This window comes from Belonocnema kinseyi, chromosome 8, assembly GCF_010883055.1.
Source record: "Belonocnema kinseyi isolate 2016_QV_RU_SX_M_011 chromosome 8, B_treatae_v1, whole genome shotgun sequence".
Classification (NCBI taxonomy): Eukaryota; Metazoa; Arthropoda; class Insecta; order Hymenoptera; family Cynipidae; genus Belonocnema; species Belonocnema kinseyi.
The window spans coordinates 15,178,332-15,190,930 of NC_046664.1; the positions used below are offsets into that span (position 1 = coordinate 15,178,332).

Genomic DNA, 12,599 nt, shown 5'->3' on the forward strand with positions numbered 1-12,599 from the left:
TAAATTTCTTCGGGCGAACATCGTGATAAAATAATTTCATCAAAATTTTATATTTTCTAAAACTTGTCGCTTTTTTTGCTATCCTCTAAAATTTAGTATTAGTCTTTATCGAGTTGTTATTCTGAAATCTCTTCTTACGCAAAATTAAAAGATCCCAGAATTCGAGTTGAACCAACACAAACATTTATAACCCCAGTTTCAGAACAAAAGCATTTTAAAGAAAAAAATTATTACCAAGAATTTTCAGTTTTCTGCTTCTAGGCAGAAAAAATGTTTTGCCATTCTTTACACATCTTCAATATCTAGTTCTTCGGGAGCACATGCTTTTATAATAATTTTATCCAAATTTCATATTTCCGAAAAAATTCCAGTTTGTAAAGAAAAGCCGTCTTTAAAAAAACCATTTGATATAAGCTCGTGAGAAAAAATATAACATAAAAACATTACCGATATCAATACACGTGCTTGACCCGATATCCAGTCGCAGACGTGTGTGCGCTAATCTTTTGGTAGACTACGTGAGTTCAAGAGGAAGACATAGTGAGGTCACGTATGCTGTGGAATAGCGCACCCATCCAGAGAACCTTTGCTTTGTCGTATGCGTATGGGACTTTAAATATTCATGAAAAATGATTCACAGCGATAAAGAAGGATTTAAAAACGTTTCTCAGGCATGAAAAATATACGTCCATGGTTCAACGAAGACCATCATTCTACTCTGAATCATTTAGTTTTAGTCGATGACCCCACTCTGTCTTCCTCTCTCCCGATGGGTTAGACACCAATGACTTTTGATGAATTAATAAGCGGTTAAGTTAAAGCACAAAAAGAAGGAAATGACCAGGTGGGCTTCCAAAGGACTGAATAGGTAAACAGAAAGAGAGGAAAAAAAGGATTTAAAAAAATCAGCGCCTCAACGTCTGCAGTGGTGATAAACAGTTTTTTTTACTTTTCATTACCGGATTCGTGGCCCGTCTGGAACACCGACAGCATCTCCTCCCTGGTCATATGTTCGTGGATCTGAAACATCAATTATTTCACTGGTCAAATAAAATTCCGATCCAACGGGAATTGCTGAAAAAAAAGATTTTATTCGTTTTTAAAGATACAAAAAAAGTGTCTTTAGGGTTCACACCGGGCAGCGAAAGTGTTCTTCATAAATGTCTACTTTACTACCTCTCAGACGGAAATCCATAGAAAGCATTTCATTGACTTTGACGATATTTTGAAAAATAATATTAAAAATAAAAAAGCCATGGTCATTTTGGACTACTTAGTAGTCCAAAATAGTAGATAGTAAAATAGTAGTAGTAAAATAGTAGATAGTTGATTTTTTACAAAAAATTAAATTTGGACTAAGAAATAAGAATAAAGGAAGAAGATTGATGAAAAATGAAGATGAAGAATTGAATTTTAAGGTGAACCTACAAACTCAAGTTAAATTTTTAACCATAAAGCTGAATTTTTAACGTTCAAAGATAAATTTTCTACCATTGGAATTTAACAAAAATAAGGACTTTCTCAAAAATAGGTGAACCCTCAACTAAATAAATAAATTTCAACAAAAATAATTTATTTCTCATTTAAAAGAATTATTTTTTAACCAAGTAGTTTAATTCTCAATCTAAAAACTCAAATTCCTTTAAAGCAATTAAATTTTAAACTGAATTTTTGAATTTTTAAGTAAAGAAATAAGTATTTTTTTACCAAAAATGGAATCTTCAATATGTCAGGTTCAGAAATTAATTTTCATGAAATAAAAACGAATTTTCGGTCAGTCCAATTTATCCAAAAAGATGAATTTAGAACAAACAAGAATCATTTATATGATTTTTCCACTCAATAATTAAATTTCAATTTTTAATAAACAATATTTGAACCAAACATAGAATAGTACCAAATTGAGATAATCAAAATAATTTTCAAGAAAAAATAATCGTTTTCGACAAAATAGTTGAATTATCAGACCTATTTGTTTGAAAATTGTACTATTCAAAAAATTAGTATCAGCTTCAGTTTCGAAAATTGCTTATTGAAAGAAAAAACAAGAATTTTGAACTAGTCGGATTCAACGAAAATTGACGATTTTTTAATAAAATAGCTAAATCTTCAACCATATCAATAATTTTCAACGCATGAGATTCATTTTCTAGCCAAAAGGATAATTTATTAACCAAATAGTTTAGTTTTCAAGCTAAAGAGTCAAATTTTGTAAGAAGCAATTATCTTTTAAATAAGAAAAAAAGAATTTTTAACAAGAAAACTAATTTTCAATCAAGACAGATTATTTTTCAGCCAGATTATTGAATTTTCAATAAGAAAAAATAAATTTTTTTTCAACAAATAAGAAATAATTTTCATCCTGTTTAATTTAACTAAAAATATAAATTGACAAGAAAAAAGATTAATTTTCTACTCAAAAGATTATTTTTTAACAAAAACATGTTAATTTGCAACAAAATAGTCAAAATTTCAATAAAATAAGTAAATGCTAAAAGAATATGAATTTTCAACAAAATAACTATAATTTTCAAAACAAATGGTTACATTTTTTAAGCCAAAAAGACAAATTATCTAGAAAGCAGTTGAATTTTTATGAAAAAAAATCATTTTTCAACAAAAAAGTTAATTTTCTACCAAATTTTGGAATTTCTAAGTCACAATGTACAAAATAGTCGAATTTTCAAGACAAAAAATTATCTACTTTAATGATAAATTTTTAACTCGAAAAATTGATTTTTTAAGTAAAGTTTATTTTCTACTAAATAGTTGAACTTTTCGCCAAAAGTTGAATTTAATACCTAAACAGTTTAAGTTTCAACAAAAAATATAAGTTTTCAACAAGAATATTAATTTTTCAAGAAATAGTTTGATTTTCTACAACTAAACAGTTTTGGTTTTAAATAAAAAGAAATCATTTTAAATAAAAAAATAATTTTTCACAAAATACATTATTGTTCAGTTCAATAGTTCAATTTTTAACTAGAAAATATTGATTCCTAAATAAGAAGATTAATCTTTTTTCGAAAATATTAATTATTTAACAAAAAATGCCATAGGTAGATTTTCACTTAGAAATTAATTCCTAAGCAAAACAAAAAAAGACGAATTTTCTACAAAAAACGTGAATTTTTCACAAGAAACGTTTATTTTCATCAAAAAAGTTAATTTTCAACAAAATAGGTAAATTTTCAGTTGATAAAATTAATGTAAAATGAAACAGCGAATTTTTTAATAAAATAATTTTATTTTCAGCTGAAGAGAAAATGTTTTGACTAAAATTATGAATCCTCACCAAAAAAATTAATTCGCTAAAAAAACGTCACTATTCAACCAAATAGTTGATTTTTTAACCTAACACATAATTTTTCAACCAGGAAGATTAATTCTGTACGAAAAAAGACAAATTATATTTCATTTATAATTCTAAATTTTACAGGACGTATTCTTCAAAATCTCATCTTTAATTTAAGCGGCCTGTGAATGTCCTCTTAAAAAATTCAGAAATATGTCTACTCGAGCCATTTGACGTCAATATGAAGTAAGTTTTTTTTATCGGGTTTGAAAATAAAATGAAAAATTCTTCTCTAAATTACTTAAGCATAGGTATTTATTTAATTTAAAAAAAAAATCTTTAATTTTATGCCTCTTGGTTTGTGCTGTGCTGTTAAATTTAATAGGAAGAAGTGTTTACAATTAGGATCGCACTCCATCGGAAACACAATTTAATTTTCGAATTTAGAATGGAAAATTTATTTTAAGAAATTGTGCGTATATAAAATTCAAATAATGTAGGATATGCTAATTTCATTAAAACATAAAACTAAATTCGAATTTAAATATAGTAATTAACTCATTCCCAGTCGTCATAAGAACATTTTAATCTACTCTACAAGGTGCTTAAAGCATCTACGACATAAATTTGCATGGTAATGCATTCGGTTTATATTAGGGCTTTCTAGTTTATATATATATTCTTTTTTTTAACACGCAGATTTTATCGCGAACATTATTTGCAAATAAAATAATAAGCGATGTTATGGAAATTTAGAACAGCAGATAAATTATTTAAAACTTTCAAATCAATTGAACATTTAAAGTGCTTTTTCAAATAAAAAATCAAACTTATTTTTATGGTAAATATTTTACCAGTTCCTTTTATCAAAACTAACATTCTTATTTTTTATTTAAAACTAAAAAATTAGAAATTCAATGTGTTGAATTTTAACGTTTCAATAACAATTGAACAATTTTTAATTTGAAATGATTTTCAATAAAAATAATGTAACTAAAAAGTATCTCTTTATAAAAAGAAAAAACGTTTTCATGTCCTCATTTTAATTTTAAAAGGAAGGGAAAAATGTTGGTATTTCAATTTTTTCCCAACTGGAAGAGGAACTTTTTTAAGTTTAAAATTTTGATTGAGTTGGGGGCGGAAAAACTTTCTATTTTTTATATTTCAATTGACTTTAAAGCGATTATATTTTATTTTCAAATTGTTGTTGAAGTGGTAGTGGGAACTTTTTACTTTTAAGATTTTTATCGAATTCGGAAAAATAGAATTTTTTTCAGTATTTTATTAATTGAAACAAGAATAATTTTTTTTCAGTTGAAAGAGAAGAAATTTTTGTTTTCATATTTTTTGTCTTCTTTTTATTGAGTTTTAAAAGAATTAAATTTGAGTTCCTTGTTGTTTCTTGAACTGAAAAAGGATATTCTTTCTTTTTCTGTTTACAATTTTTCTTTAGTTTGCAGTCGTAATTTTAAATTAAAATTTTTTAAATTAGAACAGAAACACTTTTCTTTTAATTTTCATAGAGTTGAAAAGAAAGAAATTATTTTATGAAATTGAAAAGCTCATTTTTTCATTTTTAGTGAGGTAAGGGGTTGGTCTTTTTATTTTCATTTTTTCTTATAAGTTTGAAGAATGTAAATTCTAATCTTCATTATTTTTATTGATTTGGAAGGAAGAATATTTTAATTATTTTCCAAACTAGAAAAGCGAAATTTTTTGCTTTTGGAATAACTACGAAATTGTAAAGAATACAATCTTGGATTTAATTTTTTCTGAATTGAAAGAGAATGATTATTTTTACTATCGATTTGAGGATCAGAAAAATTTTGTTTTCAATCTTTTATAAATTAGAACGAGAATATTTTTTATTATCAAAATATTTATTGATTTGAGAGGAAGGAAATTTTTTTTTTAATTTATTCTGAACTGAAATCAGTTTTTTTTTTTTCTTAATCGGAAAAGGGACAATTATCTATATTTCGGATTTTTATCAAGCTGAAAGGGACGAATTTTTGTAAATTGAAAAATGTTTTTTTTAATAATTTTAGTGGGTTGATGTGGTAAGCTTTTTATTTTCAATATTTTTTAAAAGAAAATTAGAAGAGGGTAATTGAATATTAACTATTTGTATTGAGGTTAAAGGGAGGCAATTTCAATTATTATCCGAATTGAAACAGGGAAATTTTTTGCTTTTGAGATTTTTAGAGAGTCAGAAAGGAGTAAATCTTGAATTAAATTTTTTATGTTGGGACAAAGAAAATTGCAAAAAAATAAAATAAAAAATGTCACGAATTGAAACAAGGATACTTTTTTATTTTTAAGATATCAATTGAGTTGAAAGGTAATTTTTATTTCTAAATTTTTTCTGAGTTGGAAGCGGGAAAATTTTAAATTTTTTAGATTTTTTATGAAGTTGAAGGGAATAACATTTTACGTTTTCTTTGAAATTGAAGATTGTAACTCTTTTTGTTTCACATTTGTTTAAGTTGGAAGTGAGGTAATTTTCAATTTATTAATCATTTAAATGAAAATATATTTTTTGGGGAGATTTGGACAGGAGGACATTATGGCTTTAATTTTTTCTGAATTTAAAGAGGATCATTTCTATTAATTTGGAGATTTTTATTGGCTTAGAATGGGGAAAATTTTGCTTTAAACATTTTTATAAACTGGAAGAGGCATCTTTTTTTAAACATTTTAATTAAGTTGGAAGATTTAATTTTGGTGTAAATTCAGGCATTCCCAAATTGATAGTTTAAATTACTTAAGTTAGATGGTTTCAACCGGAATCTAGAAGCAGTAAAGGCTGGAACTAATTCCAGATTTTTGAAAATTTTTTCATTAAAAATTAAATATATTTGAATTATATTAAAATCAAATCTAAAATATTATTTAACGTTCAATAATTAAGTTAATTTATTTCTGATATTTCTGAAAATAAAACCAAGAATCCAACGACCAAATTTGGACATCCACTACAAAATTTTCCAAGTAGAATTTGAAAAAGAACCTCTTTTAAAAAAAATTAAAAAAAAAATGTTATACAAAAATAAAAAAGAAGTAAAAAATTTGAGAATGCAACCAAATAAATCCGCTTCCTTTTTTTCTTTCGTCTTTTTTATTTTTATTGTTATCAAATCCTATTAAGGTTAGAAAAACTTGAGCAGGTAGGAACAGCAACGGAACAACGATGCTCTCCCTTTGATACGTGAGAATCAAGCAAAAAATAGAGCATCGTTGTTTCGTTGCTGTTCTTACCTGCTCGAAAATTTTTCATAACTTTATAAGTGTGCTAAATAAGTACCGAAACGTTGGTGAATGTTATTTACAAATGTTTTTTTATTGTCCACTTTTTTATTTTTGTCCAAAAATTTGTGTTCTTGTTTAGGAAATTTTTTTAAGAGGATCTTTTTTCAAATTAAAATAGGAAGATTTTACGGTCGTTTTACAAATATGGTCGTCGGTTTCTTGGCTTTGTTTCCAGGAATCGTTTAGTTTCGAAATGTTAATTGTTTCTTCACTTTTTCAAGTTTAATGTAGATATGAATCAGTGTAAGCCAAATGTGTAGATTAGGGTTTTGCGAAAAGCACTTTGCCGCTTGTTTGATTTCACTTTAGAAACAATACCCAGCTGCTAAAGCAAGCTATTACTTCAACTGGTTTCGCTAATATAACGTACGCTGTGGAAGTGCAGTTACACGATTCGCGGCCATTATGAAGGCATTGACCAACAGTCTGAGAAAGTTTCGACACTGAGATGCCCGTGTATCCGACTTACACTCTGCTCTGACAATCTTAACAATTCCACAGTTACATGGCAAAATCACTCTATTCTTGTCTCGTCTTGTCTTGACGCTAGGAAGACCCACAAACCTGACTTTGCTAGAATCTAAACTAAATTAACTTACTTTGCCACTAAAATCATGCATACATTCATTTAACATTTATCCAATCTTTCATTTTCCAATTCAAAATATTTACATTGACAAAAATATTCCAGAAAAATTGTTATTTAAACAGATAAATGACATTATTCAGTGTTAGCAGACTTATCAGACCATGTTTCAAACATCTCTTTGTTTTTAGGGGTTAACTCAGCGATAAATTAATTGAGAAAATAAACACAAGGGATGTTTAGAAAGCTTATTAAATTTCGCGTTGATTGATCCCTAGTTGAAGTCTTTTCGATAAATAGGAACTCAGATAGAATTTGTGAAAGACTAACTGTCTGCATGCTTTCTGCATGCTTCAGGGAAATTCTTGGAGAATATTGAAACTTCGCTAAATTATAGCTTGAAATATCCTTTTTAGGATAAGACCAAGAAACTGATGAAACATTTACTGGTTTTTGAGTTATCACGAAAATTGTGTAAGCATGTCCAAGACGAAAATCGTTTCGGTTAATGGTGACCACATTAGTTAACTGACATCTTTGCTAGTTTTTCGAAACATTTTTTTTATTGTACCAAGTATCATAATTGTGAAAACGATTTTTATAATTCCCATTAGGGACTCTTCCCCTGTATTAAAGCGTAAATAAATATCCTTCCCTCCTATTACTTAAAGTAATTTTTAGTTTCCAGAAATTTTTACTAGTTTATGCTACTAGAATTGGAAAGGGTGTGCGAGAACTTCCTTTTCAAAATTTCCTGATTTTTCCTTGAATAATGTTTAATTTTCGTTCATGATTAATAATTAAAAAGCAGCATTATAATCTTGTAATACTTTTCAAATAAAATCTTTTATAAACGGAATAAAACAGTATTTCAGATACAAATGTAAAAATTTCAAATTTATTCATTTATTTTAAACCAAAAATTGTCTTTTCTACCATAAAAGATGGCTTTTTAAAAAAATACTTGAATTTTAAATTTAAAAAAAGATTAAATTTATAGAAAGAGGAAAGAATTTTTAAATGCAAAAGACAAATTTTCAACAAATAAAGATTTTCACTCAAGAAAGAAATAAAAATTTACCTACATTGTTGAACCTTCAAGTCAAAAGACGAATTTTCTCTACAAAATTTTAATTTCCAACCAAACAACAAAAATGAAATTTAAAACGAAGATAGTTATTTTGTTCCCTAAAAAAAGAGAATTTTCAGCTAAAGAATATCAATCTTTAAATTTGAAAAAATCAAATTTCAGTTAAGAAACTAAGTTTAAACCAAAAAAAGGCTTTTTCACTAGTCGAATTTTCAACCAAAGACATAGCGTTTCAATACACATATTGTTTAACAATGCAGTCTAACTTTTATTCAAGCAGTTGAATTTTCAATTATACAAGATTAATTTTCAATAAAATAATTAAAATTTTTAACTAACAATATAAGTCTGAAAGAAAAATTATTTCTTAAAAAAGTGTTCCTACCGAATCTTTCGTAAAAAATAGTTGAATGCACAAAGAAAGAATAATAATTTTTAACCCAAAAGTTGCATTTTCATTTAAAAAAAAAATCTACTAAAACAGATGAATTTTCAAACCAAAATATGAATTTAAACAAAAATTGTTGAAATTTCGTTCAGAAAAGATTTCAGTTGACTTTTCTCGATTAAAATATAAATTTTTAAACAAAAATTTCTGCGAAAAAATTTAATTTTTAATTCAAAAAGGCGAATATTTCAACCAGATAGTTGAATTTTTATCCAGAAAATATTCCTTTTGTCTTTTCAACACCAAAATATTAAATTTTAACAAAAAATAAAATTTCTACAAAATAGTTCAATTTTCAACAAAACAGAAGAATTTTCAAACAAAAATAATGACTTCAAGAAAATTGAATAATTTTTCAACAAAATAGTTGCATTTTTGTCAAAATACAATGAAAGTTAAACTAAAACAAGTAATTTTTAAATCAAAAAACAAATTTTCAAAAAAAGAGTTGAATTTTTATTCAAAGAGATTTGATTTGACTTTTCAACACCAAAATATGAATTTTGAAGAAAAGGTACATTTTCTAGGAAATAGTGGAATTTTAAAATCAAACAGTTGCATTTTTATCCAAAAAGATGCAATATTTTTACTATAAAAAGTTAACTTTTAAATCAAAAGACAAATTTTCAGAAAAAAAATATTTTCTATCCAAAAAAAGACTTCAGTTGACTTATCGGACACAAAATATAAAGTTTAAAAAAAGGATAATTCAAAATCCCCTACAGCCTTCAATAAAATTATTCACCGATTTAAAAAAAGAAAATTTTTGCAGTGATCAGCCATGGTTGCGTAAGCGTGTCTATTGATTAGAGTTTTCAATTGTTATTATTATCCTTTTTTTATATAAATAATTAAAGAGAAAAATGAGGCACTTTTTAATAATCATTTTTTATTTTTAAATAAACAACCTAATTAATTCCATTTTTGATCAAAAGAAATGTCGAAGTATTTAAAGAATACAAATAATTAACAGGATATCGAATCTAATTGTTATAAAATAATTATATTCCCATAATATCAACATCATGAAAATTTTACTTGCAAATTATATTTGAAAGTTGTAATTGCTTGAATTTATCGGCACGATCATATTTCATCATGGAAATTTGTTGTCTGAATTAATTTTGTGTATTTTATAAACAAATTATATAAACAAATGCATAGTTTAGGAATTTATTCGCCGAAAGTAATCGTTTTTATTTCTTAATTCCTTCAATTATATTAGTGATAATATTTAATAATAAAGATTGGTTATGCGATATTATTTGTGAATTTTATAAACAAATTTTATAAACAAAATCATAGTTTGGCTATTTATATAGAAAAAGTAATCGCCTTTCTCTCTAATCGTCTTCAAATTACATTACTAGTGAGGTTTTGTGATAAAGTATTGTTAATTGATATTATTTGCTTATTTTATAAACAAATTAATAATTTGACCATTTAAAAACAAAAAGTAACCGTTTTCTTTCTAATCGTCTTTAATTTATATTATTGTTGATTTTTATTTATGCAAAACTGTCATTCGATATTTTTATTTTATTTTACAAACAAATGTTATAAACAAATGCATAGTTTGGAAATTTATGGTCAGAAAGTAATTATTTTTCATTCTCAACGCCTTTAAATTATATAAGTGGTGGTTTTTAGTTATGAATAATTGTAATTCGATATTATTTCTTTATTTCATCAACTGTTTATAAAATAAACAAATACTATCGAATGATAATAATTCTTAAATAAACACCACCATTTATATAATTTGAAGATTTGAAGAACGGAGAACAATTACTTTCTGCTCATTAATTGCCAAACACTCTTTTTCATTGATAATGTTGAAAAAATGTGCCATTTTCGCTTTTTCTTTATTTACGTTAAAAATATAAAATGATATAGATTAAACAATCTAATTCACAAACGTTCTTATACACCTATTTCTTTTTTCTTGTTGAAAACGCCTTAAAAAACTGTAGGGTAAAGAGAAACACAGAAAAAAAATTATTTCGTGACTTTCTATTGCTTTTTGTGAATGAAAAGTGGGACTCTTAATTTACCATACAAACGGGGCTAAGCATGGCAAAAAGCTGAGATAGCTGGACGCTTGAAATCTTCAATTTCGCGAATTATACTGCTTTTTCTAGTTAAAAACAGATCATTTTTCGAAAAATTCACCCAAATTAAAAAAATTGTATGAGTTTCTCTTAGGGAATACTCATTATTTTTAGAAAAATGATTTATTAAGTGACATTTAGTGGTTACTTAGTGGTTCTCTATTGTACAGCAGTTTATCTCAAAGTGATTCCTAAGAATGGCTTTATATTACAAAAATTATTCTGTGGTTGAAATATATTTAAGTGTTGTTTTTAAAATGGATAATATCTATGATTATATTATAACTTGAGTATTTTTCCTAAGTGAAGTAATGCTCTCATTATTATGTAAATTGTTTGCCATTTAGTCTTCAAATAAACCATTTATTTTATGGCTCAAGTAATATCTATATAAGGAGGCAATTTTAAAGACTATTTATTTTATCATTTTTATACATTTCTTGACATTTACCTTTCTAACTGTGAAATGTATTTGATTTTATGCTAAATTTATAACTTATTGTTTCAATACTTGTAGGAAGTTATAAAAAGGTTATAAAAAACGGAATGTGAGTATATTTAGAGGATTGAGAAAAAATCTGGTGTTGAAATTTAATTAGCCCTTAGAAATTTTTGCTACTCATCTAATACCACAATTATATTGCAAGGTCTATATTTTCAATCGAGATGACTAGAAAATATTTCACGGTATTTCTTCGATAATCTTAAGTAGCTTTTAGACCTCTAAGGTCGATTACTTTCACGCGTTACGTTCGCAGAATTCGATCCCAGACTCTCGGTAAACTCGTTTACACTTTCCGGTCTTGATCTGATTACACAAAAGTCTATTTTATAGAGAACGATTATTGCAAGTGAAAATACGATTTGCAACAATTTTATACTTCAAGGTCTACAGTCAAACCACAATAATCTTTTTAAAAACTTAGAAAAAATGAATTACTTTTGTTACACCTTGAAATAAGCCTCTTTTTAGCCTATATATACATTTAAGTCGATTTTTTATCTTAAAACAAGACTTGGCTTTTTCAAACAAAACTTTTCTTCCTGTTGCTATATAAAGCTTATGAAATTTCCTTATTAGAGTAAAAATACATTTTTTACTTTATGCTCGACTGGTTTTCAGTTTTGTCTTGAAAAATATATAAAAAATAAAAAAAGTAAAATAAAAATATATTCACGAACATAGTCTTACATATTGTAATTAACCGAGCCTACTTGTTGGCTGAAACTGAAATTCAAGTCTATTTTTTTATGTGAAAACAAGATTTCGTTTTTTTAAACAAAATTTCTTTATCTGCAGCCACATGAAGTTCATCAAAATTTTCAATCAGATTAAAAACACAGTTTTGTCTTTTTGTTCGGCTACTTTTTATTTTTTTTCTTAAATTAAAATAGTAACTAAATATAATCTCAAAAAAGTTCTAACAATAGTATTAAACTAAGTCTATTTTTGGCCTAGAGCTAAATTTAAGCTGATTTTATTATCCTTAAACAAGGCTTTGTTTATAAAAAAAATCTGTAGCCATATAAGGTGTATAAAATTTCAACTTCGCCTTAAGGGCATGTGACACAGCTAAATACCTATATTACCGACCACAATTTTTCAGTTCACTGAATGTTTTTTTGAACCTAAGAACTTTTTTTGTAAGTAAAATATTGAGCTGAAACTTCGGGAAATGTATAAGAGTGCAATAAAGTACGTTTAGGTACTGCATTTTGGTAGAAACTTCACTGAAAATTATTTCATCTTTTTTCTGAAC

General features: G+C 26.0%; 1 protein-coding gene across 6 annotated transcripts in view; it reads right to left on the reverse strand.

The window, feature by feature from the left end:
* LOC117177796 (venom metalloproteinase 3-like) overlaps positions 1-12,599 on the reverse strand; it is a 300,190-nt gene that overhangs the window by 84,099 nt on the left and 203,492 nt on the right. For 5 of the 6 annotated variants that reach the window (XM_033368725.1, XM_033368723.1, XM_033368726.1 and 2 more), the window contains exon 4: positions 960-1,020. In XM_033368725.1, the coding sequence (XP_033224616.1) occupies positions 960-1,020 (61 nt within the window). Of the gene's footprint in view, positions 1-949; positions 1,021-12,599 lie in introns of those variants that run through there. The other variant, XM_033368728.1, reaches the window with a different exon arrangement.